The sequence below is a fragment of the Thamnophis sirtalis genome, unplaced genomic scaffold (assembly GCF_051295495.1).
Source record: "Thamnophis sirtalis isolate CommonGarterSnake01/CBP01778 unplaced genomic scaffold, rThaSir2_p1.2 scaffold_14, whole genome shotgun sequence".
NCBI classification, from domain to species: domain Eukaryota; kingdom Metazoa; phylum Chordata; class Lepidosauria; order Squamata; family Natricidae; genus Thamnophis; species Thamnophis sirtalis.
The window spans coordinates 47,731,539-47,746,513 of NW_028261394.1; the positions used below are offsets into that span (position 1 = coordinate 47,731,539).

The window sequence follows — 14,975 nt, forward strand, 5'->3', positions numbered from 1 at the left end:
GTGTGATTTTTTACTGTCTCAGGAATCCTAGGTCAGAACAGGGAGTTACAGATATCCTGTCCAACCTTGGGAACTTTAAGACTTGTGGACTTCAACTCCCAGAATTCCCCAGCCAGCGTCGCGACGCTGGCTGGGGAATTCTGGGAGTTGAAGTCCACAAGTCTTAAAGTTCTCAACGATGGGCACCCCCCGGTACTAAAGGAAGATGGCAGAGTGTGTTTTCCTCCATTTTACGACCTTTCTTGCCACGGTCGTTAAGTGAGCCTGGCTTCCCCACTGGTCAGAAGATGGCAACAAGCGGACTCCAAGTATGATTTTTGAGTTCCTTCATCAACCGAAGTGGCTAGTCAGAATCTAATCTGACCCTGGACTTTTCAGGAAACAAGAGAAGGGCTTTGGGGCAACTGAAAAGAAAATAATAACCCCCCACCCACCCCCACCCATCCCTACAGCATGAAATCAAAGCTGTCCGAAGAACGCTTCATTTCAAACTCCGGCCGGTGTTTTTAGAAGGAGCTAGAGGAAATAACCGGGCTACGAACCAAGAATGCCAGCTATTCCTTCCGCCATTAGCAGCTGTTGCTTCTTGCCACAAGGAGTAAGTTGACCTTAGGGGTTATGTGCTGAGTCACTGGGGGTCCCACAACACTGGCTTAGCACTCCTTCCAAGAAAGGTTTTTCCAGATATATATGTATATATTTATATAAGTTGCTCTCGTAAGCGAGATTGTCTCTAAATCCAACAAACAAACAAACAAACAGAAAACAGAACTACGGGGAGCCTCCCACTTCCGATCAGAACTGAGCCCGAAGCCTCCGTCTTTAAACGAGACAGTTAAGCGTGTTTTGCCCCACTTTGTGACCTTTCTTGCCACAGCTGGTTAAGCTGTTACGGTGCTGAGTGAATCCGGCTTCCCTCTGGACTTCGCTGGTTCAGAAGGTCGAAAAAGGGGACTACATGACGGCGACCGTCGTAAGTACATGCCAGTTGCCAAAGCCTCCGAATTTGAGCCAAGATGGCGCAGTGGTTAGGGTGCAGTACTGCAGGCCACTTCAGCTGAATGCTATCTGCAGTTCAGCGGTTCAAATCTCACCGGCTCAAGGTTGACTCAGCCTTCCATCCTTCCGAGGTGGGTGAAATGAGGACCCAGACTGTGGGGGCGATATGCTGACTCTGTAAACCGCTTAGAGAGGGCTGGAAGCCCTATGAAGCGGTATATAAGTCTAACTGCTATTGCTATCTATCTATCATCTATCTATCTATCTATCTATCTATCTATCTATCTATCTATCTATCTATCTATCTATCTATCATCTATCTATCTATTCTATCTATATCTATTTATATCTATCTCTCCCTCCCTCCCTCTCTCTATATCTATCTCTCCCTCTCTCTATATCTATCTGTCCGTCCGTCCATCCATCCATCCATCCATCCATCCATCCATCCATCCATCTATCTATCTATCTGGGTCTAACTGCTATTGCTATCTATCTATCTATCTATCTATCTATCTATCTATCTATCTATCTATCTATCTATCTATCTATCATCTATCTATCTATTCTATCTATATCTATCTATATCTATCTCTCCCTCCCTCCCTCTCTCTATATCTATCCCTCCCTCTCTCTATATCTATCTGTCCGTCCATCCATCCATCCATCCATCCATCCATCCATCCATCCATCCATCCATCTATCTATCTATCTATCTGGGTGAAGTGAGGACCCAGACTGTGGGGGTGATATGCTGACTCTGTAAACCGCTTAGAGAGGGCTGAAAGCCCTATGAAGCGGTATATAAGTCTAACTGCTATTGCTATCTATCTATCATCTATCTATCTATCTATCTATCTATCTATCTATCTATCTATCTATCTATCTATCTATCTATCTATCTATCATCTATCTATCTATTCTATCTATATCTATTTATATCTATCTCTCCCTCCCTCCCTCTCTCTATATCTATCTCTCCCTCTCTCTATATCTATCTGTCCGTCCATCCATCCATCCATCCATCCATCCATCCATCTATCTATCTATCTGGGTCTAACTGCTATTGCTATCTATCTATCTATCTATCTATCTATCTATCTATCTATCTATCTATCTATCTATCTATCTATCATCTATCTATCTATTCTATCTATATCTATCTATATCTATCTCTCCCTCCCTCCCTCTCTCTATATCTATCCCTCCCTCTCTCTATATCTATCTGTCCGTCCATCCATCCATCCATCCATCCATCCATCCATCCATCCATCCATCCATCCATCTATCTATCTATCTATCTGGGTGAAGTGAGGACCCAGACTGTGGGGGTGATATGCTGACTCTGTAAACCTCTTAGAGAGGGCTGAAAGCCCTACGAAGCGGTATATAAGTCTAACTGCTATTGCTATTTGGATCAGCTGGCCGTGGGGATTCCTCAACCGTCGTAAGTGTGAAAAATAAGCTCCTCTTTTTCCAGTGCCATGGGGATTTCCAGCAGTCACGAAACAAATGATCGGAAGTTGGGGGCAACTTATAGGCTTCTGCTTTGATTCTTCACGAAGCCTTTTTTTCCTACTTTCTGGCTGGGAGGACGAGGAGGCTGTGCAGCTCCTTAAAATGAATCCCAAACTTCCTGCCCCACTCCCACCCCCTTCGGAGAGGAGATACGTACCCTTCCCCAGCTGCACGAAGCCGAGAGTGATGATCAAGGCCAGGGCCAGCAGCTTGGCGGCGGCGAAGGCATCTTGCACACGAGTAGCCGCCTTCACGCTGTAGCAGTTGACCGCCGTGAGCAACACTGGAGGGAAACACACACCAGAAAAAGCAACGGGTAAGTAAACCTGCGGGCGTTTTTTTCCTCTTCCGAAAACGGCTCGGGAGCCGAAGGCCAAAAGTTCACACCAAGTAATCCCGCTCGCTTAATACGATTATTCCCCATGTAATTAACAGCTTATCATAATTCATGCACACAGGAAGGAACTACAAGGGATCATGGAGGGACCCAACCCAAGGAAACTTCTTAAGTCTCAGCAGCCCCAGATGAAAAAAAAAACACAGGAGTCATCTACAACAGTGTTTCTCAACCTTGGCAACTTGAAGATGTCCGGACTTCAACTCCCAGAATTCCCCAGCAGTGGTTAGGACAGTGTTTCTCAACCTTGTCAACTTGAAGATGTCCGGACTTCAACTCCCAGAATCCCCCAGCCAGCATTCGCTGGCTGGGGAATTCTGGGAGTTGAAGTCCGGACATCTTCAAGTTGCCAAGGTTGAGAAACACTGATCTACAACACGTAGTAGGGCAAGGATACTGTAGTACTACCCCCTGTGTAGGGGAGAGAGGCGGAAGACTGGCAGAGGGCATCCCTGACCACAGAAGGCAGAAGACGTGATGGAAACTTCTTAATTGCATAACGTGTGGACAGACTACCATACTTTCGACCAGGAAACTCCGAGCATCCGAGCTAAATCCAGCAATGCGGAGAATTCCTGGCAGCTTGGCATTCAGATAAACCAGCTTTCAACAGATAAACTGCATTCAGACACCGTCCAGAAGTTAAGGAAACAAAAAACGCCAAAACGTATCCTCTCCAGCCACCAATAGTGAGATAAGCAGGGATTAATACTAGACAAACCACTCGGGCAGAAAGCAATAATCGAAGAACTACCAAGGTGAAAACTGCAGCTCACCAATACAAGTAGGGGAAGCCACTGTAGATAAACAGGGAAGAAACCCTACACTCAGCAGCACCGGGTGGTGTTATCTAGCAGGGTAATGAAACGTCTGCAAGGCAGCCACCAAACTCAGAGAGCACCACAGATTGCATCCTTTTGTGTATTGATACATGTACTGTATGTGGAAGATTTTGGTGGCACCTCCTCTGTCCAAGCAAACTTGGGTGAGCTTCTGCCTTTGAGGAGAAGGCTCAATTCCACACTTTTGCCCCAGATGTGCCCGTTTGCTCCTTGTGCCCTCCATCTGGTCTGCTACCCTTGGTTGTGTCTCTAACGCGGCCTTTTAAGGCTGCAGGGGAAAGGACCGGATCATCCTGATTGATTGATTTTTTAAATAAACTGGGCTTTCTCTCCCGCCCTGCTCCCTATGAGCCGTTGTTCTGTGTCCCACACTGGGCACTCCCCGCACTAAGCACCCAGGACGAACCCCCGACAAGGTCAAACTCCCAAATCCCCTTCTCCGGCTCTGCGCAGAAAAGACGTTTCTGATGCAATTCTCCATCCTCTCTGACGTGGATGGAGAGAAGGAGAGGACTGTTTCCTCGGTAAGAGGCGAGTCAACTCAACTTCCGTTTCCTTCCCTTCCTAGGCTCAAGCAACCGAGGCAGGCGGTTGCATCACCCACCCGCGCCTCCTCCATTCAGCCACCTTGGCGGTTCTTCCCCTCCCCGCCCCCGTGTTTATAGAGTTCGGGCCGCCAGCCAAGAGTGGCAGCCGTCGAGAAGGTCCTCTCCTAAGGTGGAAACTGGAAATGTCACAGGGCCCTGGGCTGCTATGGCGCTAAATATAATCCCAGGGGCAGGGATTATGCAAAGAGCAGAGAGGCCCCCCCTGCTAGTTAGCCCTGTAAATCTCTGCTTTCTTAGCTGGAGGACTCCACGGCCATTTCTCTCTCAGGCTCTTTTCAAAATATTGACAGTCTCAAGATTTGCAAGGAGGAGAGTTAATCCTTTGAGTCCACAAGAGCCCAGAGCAGCTTGAGCTAACAGGGCACCCGAGAAGCTCAAACTGGGCTTATTCCACACTGGATGTTCAGCCAAGGGACTTAGAACCTTTGCAGGAATTCCCCCCACCCCCCCCCAAGAAGATTAAAGCCCATCTTAGCCCTTTGGCTCTGCAAATATGGGAGGTCCTTGTGCATTATCTCCAGAGGGTCCAGAGGGAGCATTGCAACGAGACAACTGGGACGATGAACGGCCCCTCCCCAAAGCACAGATTCCAATACCCATAAAAGAACCGAGGCGAAGTGGGGCCTTCTCCGGAGTGGAGGCTGTGGGGCTGCGTGCGTTTGTAGCAATTGGTGGGTTCTAGCTCCCATTGCAACCAGTATGCTGTGACAGGGCCGTACGAACCACCACCGGCGCCCATCGCCCTGCGATGCTCCAGCTGCTCGGCGGAGCATCGCACAGGCACCGTAGGCTGCGCACGCATGAACAAATGGCCCAGTTGGCTTAAATACATTTAGGAAACAAGGGTGGGCGGGTGGGCCCTCCAAAGCACCGTTCCAGCAGCCACCGGTACACCCGTACTGGGCCGTACTGGCCAGAACCCACCACTCGTTTGTAGCTCTCGACCAGAGGTGGGTTCCTACCAGTTCGCACCAGTTCGGTAGAACCGGTTCGTCAAATCTACCGAACCCCGGTTAGAAGAGGTTCCACCAGAAAGCAGGCCACACCTACAGAAGAGGTTCCAAATTTTTTTGAAACCCACCACTGACACACACACAGAGAGACAGACAGACAGACTCACACAGAGAGAGAAAGAGAAAGAAAGGAAGAAAGAAATAAAAAAAGAAAAAAAGAAAGAAAAAGTGAGAGATGAAAAAAAAAAGGAAAAAGGACAGAGAGATAAAAGGAAGGAAAGGGAGAGAGAGAGGGAGGGAGGGAGAGAGAGGGAGAGAGAGAGAGAGAGAACACATGGCTGGCAAGCCACTCCCACCAGGTCACATGGCCAGCAAGCCACTCCCACAAAGGAGGCCACACCCACAGAGTAGGTTTGAAAAATTTTTGAAACCCACCACTGACACACACACACACACACACACAGAGACAGAGACAGACAGACTCACACAGAGAGAGAAAGAGAAAGAGAAAGAAAGGAAGAAAGAAAGAAAAAAAGAAAAAAAGAAAGAAAAAGTGAGAGATGAAAGAAAAAAAGGAAAAAAGGACAGAGAGACAAAAGGAAGGAAAGGGAGAGAGGGAGGGAGAGAGAGAGAGAGAGAGAGAGAACACATGGGTGGCAAGCCACTCCCACCAGGTCACATGGCCAGCAAGCCACTCCCACAAAGGAGGCCACACCCACAGAGTAGGTTTGAAATTTTTTTTGAAACCCACCACTGCTCTCGACATTTGAAAAGCCAAATATTCCTGGTCTCAATGGACGGAACACCTTTCGTCATCTGTAAGAACAGCGGCCTTAAACCTCCAGTTGTCACTGATGCTCTCCACAACCGAACCTCCTTGGTGGACCAAGCAAGGGAAGCTTGTGGAGAGAATCAAAGAAACTTGGAGCAGCCACACTGCTGGGGCTGGAGGGGTCATGCCAACAAGGAGGTTGGAGGGGGGGATGACTTCTCTTTATTTACCAGCCCTCCCAGCCCAACAACAGGCCATTCTTTCCATTTTACACCTTCTGACCGTATGTGGGAAGAAGGTCTACAATTCACAGAATGGCCTCACAAGATTCTGGAAGTGAGAGATAACCATTATCGGTGGGGAACAAATATGGTGCTTAGACCACATGATGAGACCACGTAGACCGGGGAGGAGGGGGGGGGAGTGTGTTAGAATGAATATCAACAACAAACCTCCACTCATCTCTTTAACAACCCCCACCCACCCCCACCAGTCTCTTACGTCTATCTCAACTCCAGGCAACAACAGGAAAACAAACCCCCACATGTGTCTCTTGCCAGCCTCAAATTTTTCTTTTTCAAGAAATATCAATAATCAGGAGTCTTAAGAATCCAACCTTTTCAGACAAACTTTAGAAGAGGGCCAATCCACCCCTTGGGAGAGGGTTGTGCCATTTTTCTTCTCTCCAAGACTTCGCTTGGGCTGAAAGGCGAGGAGCTTCCAAGAGAATCCCACCCTCGGTTGACTAGAAATGGGTCAAGAATGTACCCCAACTGAGACCAAAGCGTTGGCAAGGACAACCCCAAGCTGGTGAGAGACTGGCATCCTCTTCTTCAGCTGCCCTCCCAAAAACCAGCTTGTCTGTTTCGTCCCTGTAAATAGGCCTTTTGTCTCCATGTGCCTGTGACCCAATTTCTAAATCATTATAATCCAAGGCGGCCGGTCACTCCAGAACAAGTTAAAAAAAAAAAAAATCAGGGTGGGAGGAAGAAACCAAACTGAACTCTGTGTGTGTGTGTGTGTGTGTGTGTGTGTGTGTGTGTTTGTTTGTTGTGGCTTGAACGCCACAAACCGTCCTGCCTGCAGAAAGAACCAACCAGCCATTTGAGCTGGCAAGCAGCCATGCCTCATGTTGCAGTAGCTTCTTTAAATCTCAGCCTTGTCCAAGATTATCCTTCAAGCCTAACCCAAATCCCAGGGTTTCCGCTTCAAAGAAAATAACTTGCCAGGCTGGAGATACACCCAGGATATTAAAACTGGATTAAAAGACATCAGATGCCAGGGAGAAAGAAAGAAAGAGGCATTTGAAGGAAAACCTTCCCATTACCTGCACTCCAAGAACTTGTGCAACAGAATTTTATTTCCAGTTCTAAATCCATCTATCCCCTTTCACCAAGGGGCGTCCAAGCTTTCCAACTTTAACCCACTTTTGGGGGCAGTGGTTGTGTTTTTAAAGTCCCTATGTGGCAACTGTGAAACCTTCTCTCCTCTAGCCTCCCATTCTCTTTGATTTGTTCAACGTGTGGGACAAGTGAGCAGGGAAACCCTGTTATAAGAAGGGAAGGAAAGGAGGAAAGGAGAAAAGAAAGGAGGGAAGGCAGGGGAGAAGGATGTAAGGGGGGGGAGGGAAGAAAAGGGTATGGAAAAGAAGAAATGAGGGAAGAGAAGAGGGAGGGAAGGAATAAGATACCTAACCTTTGATGTTTATAATGATTTGATAGTATGGGAACATCTCGAAATGTAGTTGTATTGTTTTTTACAAGTTATGGATGTTGTATTTTCTTTTAACCAATAAAATCTTTTTTAAAAATTTAAAAAAAAAAAAAAGAAGGGAGGGAATTTCCCTGCTCGCTGAATTAACTGGTTTCCTGGGTCCCCCACGAGGCTGGAACCATAAATTAACCAAAGGAGCCACGTTCGACAAGCAAAAAAATAACCCCAGGTTAACTAGCATTGATCAAATGATGCGTTTGGTGTAATCTTAACCAGATGCACCGTTGCAATTCTGTCCCGCTTGACAATTAAATGTTTTTAATTTGATTTGACATGTTGGGTAAAACTCCAGCACCTGGGTTTTCAGGCCATGGTTTAGAAGTGAGTGTGTTGTGCAAAGTTGCGGTAGAATGCATCCTCAATTCACATAATGCAGAAACCCAGCCACAAGTTTGGAGTAGAGAAATTAATAGGCATAGAAGTTGCAGAGAACAACAATGACTTCTGCTTTTTGGGGTAAAACAACCATCCATCCATCCAATTGTCCCGATTGTAAATTGTAGGAGGTGCAATATGGGCACAATTATTTCTGGAAGGTCTTGTAACATCAAGGCACATCTAGTCAACAGTGTGATGTGACAAATGGCGCCTGTTCAGACAGAAAAGGGAGCCCCCTGTCGGGTTTTCGGATGCGATGTGTTTTTGCTTTGCTCCTGGCGAAGAAACGGCCAGACAAGCTGTGAGTTGAGATCTTGCACAGTCAGGAAAAAACAACTGCACAGCGGATTGTGTGCGGTTGTAAAAACAAAGGAAGATGGGGGGGTGAGGCCAATCGACGGAGAGGCCAGAAGATTCAAACGTGATTTCTCTCCATCAAGTCTCTTCTACAATTACTGCAGTCCCCGGAATTCTTGGCATGGCGCCTCACTTTTCTCCACCACAAATCGGCCTGATCTGCAGTTCTTGGCAACTCACTTGTGATTCACACTCGCCTGCGGGGCGGAGGCCGCGCTGCTGCGGCCCACGGATTCCCCCCCCCCTCCCGTGCGAAGAACTTCAAAAGGAACTTCCCGGGGTTTCAGAAGCTTCCCGTCTTTTTATCGATGCCCAAATCAGGGTGGGAAAAGGACAGTTGAGGTGCCCAGCGTGTTCTCAGCAAGCCGACACAGAGGGATTGAGTTGGTTTTCCCATCACCTGAAGAGACTCTGAGTACACAGTGAACCAAACCTGGCCAGGTGCATTGAGCAGGAAAAAAGAGGGCGAGCAGGGACCGTGTGTGTGTGTGTGTGTGTGTGTGTGTGTGTGTGTGTGTGTGTGTGTGTGGAACTTTTGCTTGCACAAATTATGTTTTGTACCAGAAAAGCCAACAGCAAGACAGTCAAAAAGACTCTTTACTAAGCACCAAGTAACAAGATCAAGGGCACAATGTTGACAGCCCGTTTCTTAATTCCCCGTGATGTTACGCCGGTACTGCTTCAGCAACTAGCTGACCCTGGGCCAAACCTGGCCTGGAAACAACACCGGGTTTGGCCCAACAGGCAAGAAATTGGCCCATCGGTGCTGATCAGAGATCAGCCAATTATCTCCAGGGCCGAGGCCATCCTTGCAAATCTGCGGCTAAGCCGATCAGCCCAAAAAAAAAAAAGGGTGGGGGGAGACAAACAGCCCACACGTCATGTGCGCACACACGGTTGCTGGGCAACGCCAGGACCGGCTGCTGCGGATTCTGTCGTAACCTAGCAGCAAGGTGGGAGCCCATGTGGTTGCTGAGCAACGGCACATGACGCGCCCCCCCTCCCCAATCGCACGTGCAAAGGCCTCCCTTCTGTCTGCCCCCCTCCCCGACCAGCCAGGTGGGGAAACGGCTGCAGCACCTCCAAAACCGAAACTGGCTCCCGCTGGCGGGAGGAAGACGAGGAAACAGCTGCAACTGACCCGATACCGCGTGGTCTATCACCACCTTTTGTGCGTCGCATGATACGTGGCCCCATTGTTTCCACCCGGTTTTAATCTTCCGAGGGGCCGCAGCCATAGGCCTTGTCGAAATAAATCAGCACAGTGCCCGCGTGGGCATTTAGATTAGATTAGAAGGTTTATTTATATGCCGCCCTTTTCCCTGGGGGGGACTCAGGGCGGCTCACAATCCAAAAGGAAAGGGGGGGAAAACAGACTTTTTACATATAAGACAATACATAATTAAAACGCAACATTCATACCATTCGGGCGGGTTACAATCTTTAGCCCCAGGCCTGACGGGATAGCCAGATTCTGAGGGCTGTGCGGAAGGTCTGGAGGGTGGTGAGGGTACAAATCTCCACGGGGAGATTAGCCCAGTCCTGATCGCACAAGGGTCCTTCAGGTTTTGCAATGAAACCCGCACAATTTCTCTAAAGGGTCACCCAGTCCGGCCTGTTTTGCAGAAAGCGACTGGGCGTAAAACAAGGGAGCCCCTTCTTTCCCCCCCCCCTCCCAGGTTCTCTCTCTCTCTCTCTCTAGCCAAGGGACCCCTTCCAGGAGGCCCCCTGGGGAGGCCCTGCAGAATCAGAGTGGGCTTCATTCAACCAGGGGGTGTCCTTCGTCACCTTTTTTCCAACCCAAATCTCACAATCCCGCCACGTTGGTTAGCGGGAAGGACCTCGGGAGAGGAGGAAGCACCTCCATTCTAGCCGGCTCTCCTGCAAAAGGCGTCTCAGCGCGCAGAAGGGAAAGAGGCATGGGAAGCTGGCTGCCAATCAAGCGCTAAGGCAGCGCTTCCAGCTTTGCAGGATTCCACTGCTATAAGCTTACAATCGGAGTAGTCGTGGCATGTGCGTCTTGCCTGGCCTTCCTCGGAGGGCTGATTGTTAACACGCAGAGCAAACGAAGAAGGCAATCCTTTGAGCAGCTGTGCTGCAGCAAGCAGATAAGCTCCTCTCCGTCTTCACGGGGTGGTGGTGATGGAAGAGATGAACCCTCAACCCTGATGACGTAAAGCCTTCCTTGATGCCACCAAGACTTCCTCCCGGAGTTGGGAGAGTGCCATCATTTTAAAACCAAACCAATAAACCCGCCTTTCTACGCACGGTGGCAATGCCACTCTGAGGCCAGCACCCTTGTTCTCTGAGGACCCTCGGACTCCAACTGCCACTCTCCTCTCTGCCAATCACAGACTATAACAATCTTTTAAAGCTGCCCAGGGCCCTCCTCCATGAACCGAGGCACCGGGAGGCCAAGAGGCGGAAGACTGATGGAAATCCATCAATTGGTTGAGTGAGCAAAGGAAGAAAGCCAGGCGATCTTCCCCGGAGCACCCTCTTCAACCTGGTGCCCTCCAGATGTGTCCATGCCTCAAGGGAGGGCCTTCCCCTCCAAGCTGCCCCTCCGAGACCCTTCTGTGTGTTCACTTCTCCTCCGGAGCGATCCGCCAGCGCTCCCCTGCACCAGGGAAAATTCTGCGAAAGCGTGGCACGATTCCGAGAGTTCCTCTGTCCTCAAGACAGTTAGGGAAGGAGAAAAATAGACAAGAGGTGGGAAGCAACTTAATCACTCAGCAACGTCCGCACCAGGTTTCAGGCGCAGATAAAAGGAGGTGTGGCCAGACATGCAAATTTGGGCTTATCAGTAAATTTGGTATAAATTGTGGGGAAGCAGAAAGGTTTTCCAAATGCTGTTTTACCACTTAGTTCTTCTTGGATTGTTAAAATTTGTTTTTCTGTCCAAAACAGCTGGGGATTTTTGCTAGACATTTGCTAGAAGGAATGGGTGGCATATAAATTTTAGATTTTATTCAGTTTGTATGCCGCCCTATTCCCAAGAGACTCAGGGCGGCTAACAATCAGAAAAGGGAAGGGGGGGGTACAAAATGAAAATAAAAAGACAAACTCTTAGGGAAGATGGGAAGGAAGGAAGGAAGGAAGGAAAGAAGGAAGGAAAGAAGGAAGGAGGCTCAAACAGGGATTTTAACTCCCACCCCAGATTCTATTTCATTGAGCAATTCACTACAGACAGAAGAGGATCCCAAGAACTTCAACCAGATAATGTCAATCTGAAACTCGGGGTATTACTTCCCTTCTCGCAAGGTGTCCTAGCGGCATCCTAGATTGCTATCCCATCATCCTCAGCCAGCCTGGCTGCCCACAGATCAAAATGATAAAAACTCTTATCCAAAAGAAGAAAGCTCTTAGAATCCCTGGCAGAGTTACATTCCGCAGATTCCCCCACGGTGGTTTAGTCTCAAGTCTTGCAACATCCAACCCCCATCCTGGATTATTCAGCAAGCTATGTTGAAACAAACCACAGTTGAGCATCAGCACCAATCCTGCCCGCCTGTCTTTTGAGCCCTTTTAGAGGGAGGAGAGAAAAAAAGCCGCAGAATCTCCTTGGGAGAAATGCTAAACCGCCAGGCAGAAGCCCACTTTCTTGCAACTTCTGGATTCGACATCTTCACACACACACACCCCCCAGCCTGGTTTTCTCTGCCTGGTTGGGACCTTGAGAAATTGTTATCAAACAGAAATAAACAAAGGAGGCCCAGATGGATACAAAGGAGCTTCTCCGAATTTGCAAACAAATTTGGAAACTTGGAGACCGCAGTTTGGCCAAATAAATGCAAAGCATCCCAGGGAAGTTTGGAGGGGCAGAAGGAGAGGAAGTGCCCCACCCTTCTGGTTTTCCACTAAGCACCTGCACCGGAGAAGCCCCCACCCTCCTTTCGATGAGATGGGCACTAAGGGGGGGGGCGCGATGCGAGGACCCCAGGATCTTTCTTTCTTTTTTTCTGAAGGAAAGTCAAGGCTTCCTCTCCCACGTGGAGAAAGTCAGCCGCTGGGGAGCAAACGCGCAGCCCCTCCTCGAAGGGAGAGGAAGGACAAGCAGCGGGTGGGGCTTTGCAGAGGGAGGGGCTTCCCATCCCGAAGCCCAACCCCCCACCGAAGACAACACGGCCCTCCGGTTTGGGAAGAGAAAACCCAAAGCCCCCTCCTCCAGATCCAACGCCCAAACTGGGAGCATCTGCGCGCTTGGGCCAAAGGAGGGTGCGGGGGTCTCTTTCTCCCGCGGGGGGTGGGGGGGAGAAGGGGAGCGGCCAAGCTCCCCTCCATCTGCAACGAAGCACAATGTGGTTGACCCCAATTGTCTGCTGGATGCGGCGCAGAGCTTGCAAACGTCAGAGACGGCCGGACCCATGAGGGCCAAAGGGACGGCGCTACATTGTGGAAGGAGAAACGGGGGGGGGGGTCTTGCAGGGGAAGGCAACCAAGGAGGCGGGGGGGGGGGGAAGACTGAGCCCTATTCAGAAAGGCGGAGGAGGCTTTCTGGGGATGCCAGGGTCTTGGAGAGCCTCAACCAAACAGCTGGGATTTGGGGGGGGCGATTCCTGGAACCCTTTGAGGGGGGGGGCGACGTTGGACTATGGAAAGGCGAACTGCAATGGGGGGGGGCGATTTCCCCAAGCAAGGCTCCGCTGCAGCCTGGGCACTGACAGCCGGGCAAAGACCCCCCACTTGTTTGGGTCCGGCGAAGTTGGCATCGCAAGCAGCTCCGAGGCCGCTGAAATCCGGCCTTTGCAGACTCGGCGCCGCTTCGCTTGCCCCACAGCCCGGGAACCGAGGGGGGAGGGCGGGCAGGGCAGGACTCAGGAGGGGCCTGGGGGGGAAACTTTTCCGGGCTCCCGCGAGCCTCGGCCGGGGCGCGGCGCCTCCCCTTCCCGGGCAGGGCAGCTGATGTCAACGCCGCTTCTTCCCACGCCGGAGGGAAGCCGGTTGCGCAAGCCGGCCAGGGACGGGGAAGAGGCGCGCGATTCCCCCCAACCCCGCCGGGGACCAAGTGGGCTCCTGGCCTCCCCCTCTCCCTCCCGCAGCCCTCTGCCCATGCTCGGGTGTACTCACGCACGCAGAGGCAGGCGATGAGCTTGGTGGCGCCCAGCGGGACGTAGCAGGTGGGGAAGAGGGGTTTGAGTAGGTAGGTGGCGAAGACGAAGGCCACGATGTACTGCGAGGAGGGCCGGATGATGAGCAGCTCGATCCAGAGCTTGAGGAAGGCGGGCAGCGAGCCGTAGACCTCCAGCATGTAGGCGTAGTCGCCGCCCGACTTGGAGATGGTGGTGCCCAGCTCGGCGTAGCAGAGGGCGCCCGCGATGGAGAAGGCGCCGCACGCCGCCCACACCACCAGCGCCAGCCCGGGCGAGCCGGCCTCCTTCAGCACCCCGGTGGGCGACACGAAGATGCCCGAGCCGATGATGGTGCCCACGATGATGGCCACGCCGTTCAGCAGCGTGATGTTCCGCTTCAGCGCCACCCCGCCGCCCGCCGCCGCCGCCGCCCCGTCGTCCTCCGCCGGCCCCGCCGAGGCGCAGCCGTTGCCCCGCGGGCCCGCCAGCATCCCCCGCGCCTCCTCCTCCGCCGCCTCGGCCGCTCCCGCCGCCGAGCCGCGCTTCTTGGCCGAGCCGCACGACATGGTCCAGCCGAAGGACGCGCCACGCGCTCGGCCCGGGCCACGCGCCCCTCGCCTTTTTATCCGGCGGAGCCGGCCGGGACCCGCCCCGGCACGTGGGAAAGGCTCGCCCGCCCACCCGCCGCCGCAACAGCGCTCCCTGGCTGGCTGGCAGGAGGAGGAGGAGGAGGAGGAAGAGGAGAAGGAGGGAAGAAAGAGGAGGAAGAAGAGGAGGAGGAAGGAAGGAAGAGAAGGAGGAGGAGGAAGAGGAGAAGGAGGGAAGAAAGAGGAAGAAGAGGAAAAGGAGGGAAGAAGGAGGAGGAAGAGGAGGAAGGAAGAAAGAGGAGGAGGAGGAGGAAGAGGAGAAGCAGGGAAGAAAGAGGAAGAAGAGGAAAAGGAGGGAAGAAAGAGGAGGAGGAAGAGGAGGAGGAAGGAAGAAAGAGGAGGAGGAGGAGGAGGAAGAGGAGAAGGAGGGAAGAAAGAGGAAGAAGAGGAAAAGGAGGGAAGAAAGAGGAGGAGGAAGAAGAGGAGGAGGAAGGAAGAAAGAGGAGGAGGAGGAGGAGGAAGGCTAGAGCGCGCCAGCCCCGGGAACCTTCGCGGCGGCAGGCATCCCGTGGGCTCTGCGCGCGCTGGCTTTGCTTTGGGACCCCCGAACGCCCAAGCGCTTCTCAGAAGCTCCCCGCAATCGAGGCTGCTGCTTGGCACAGGGCAAAATTAAGGGGAGGGGGGCTCGTTCTCGTAATCAGTCCGGTGGGAGTAATTCC

General features: G+C 51.5%; 1 protein-coding gene across 1 annotated transcript in view; it reads right to left on the reverse strand.

The window, feature by feature from the left end:
• The window catches only part of SLC7A5 (solute carrier family 7 member 5), a 33,374-nt gene extending 19,120 nt beyond the window's left edge, over window positions 1–14,254 (reverse strand). Inside the window, exons 1-2 of the mRNA XM_087729192.1 lie at window positions 13,668–14,254; window positions 2,675–2,800 (exon numbers count right to left, since the gene is read on the reverse strand). Of these exons, the coding sequence (XP_087585318.1) occupies window positions 2,675–2,800; window positions 13,668–14,235 (694 nt within the window). The 5' untranslated portion in view covers window positions 14,236–14,254. The remainder of the gene's footprint in view (window positions 1–2,674; window positions 2,801–13,667) is intronic.
• Window positions 14,255–14,975: the final 721 nt, after the last annotated feature.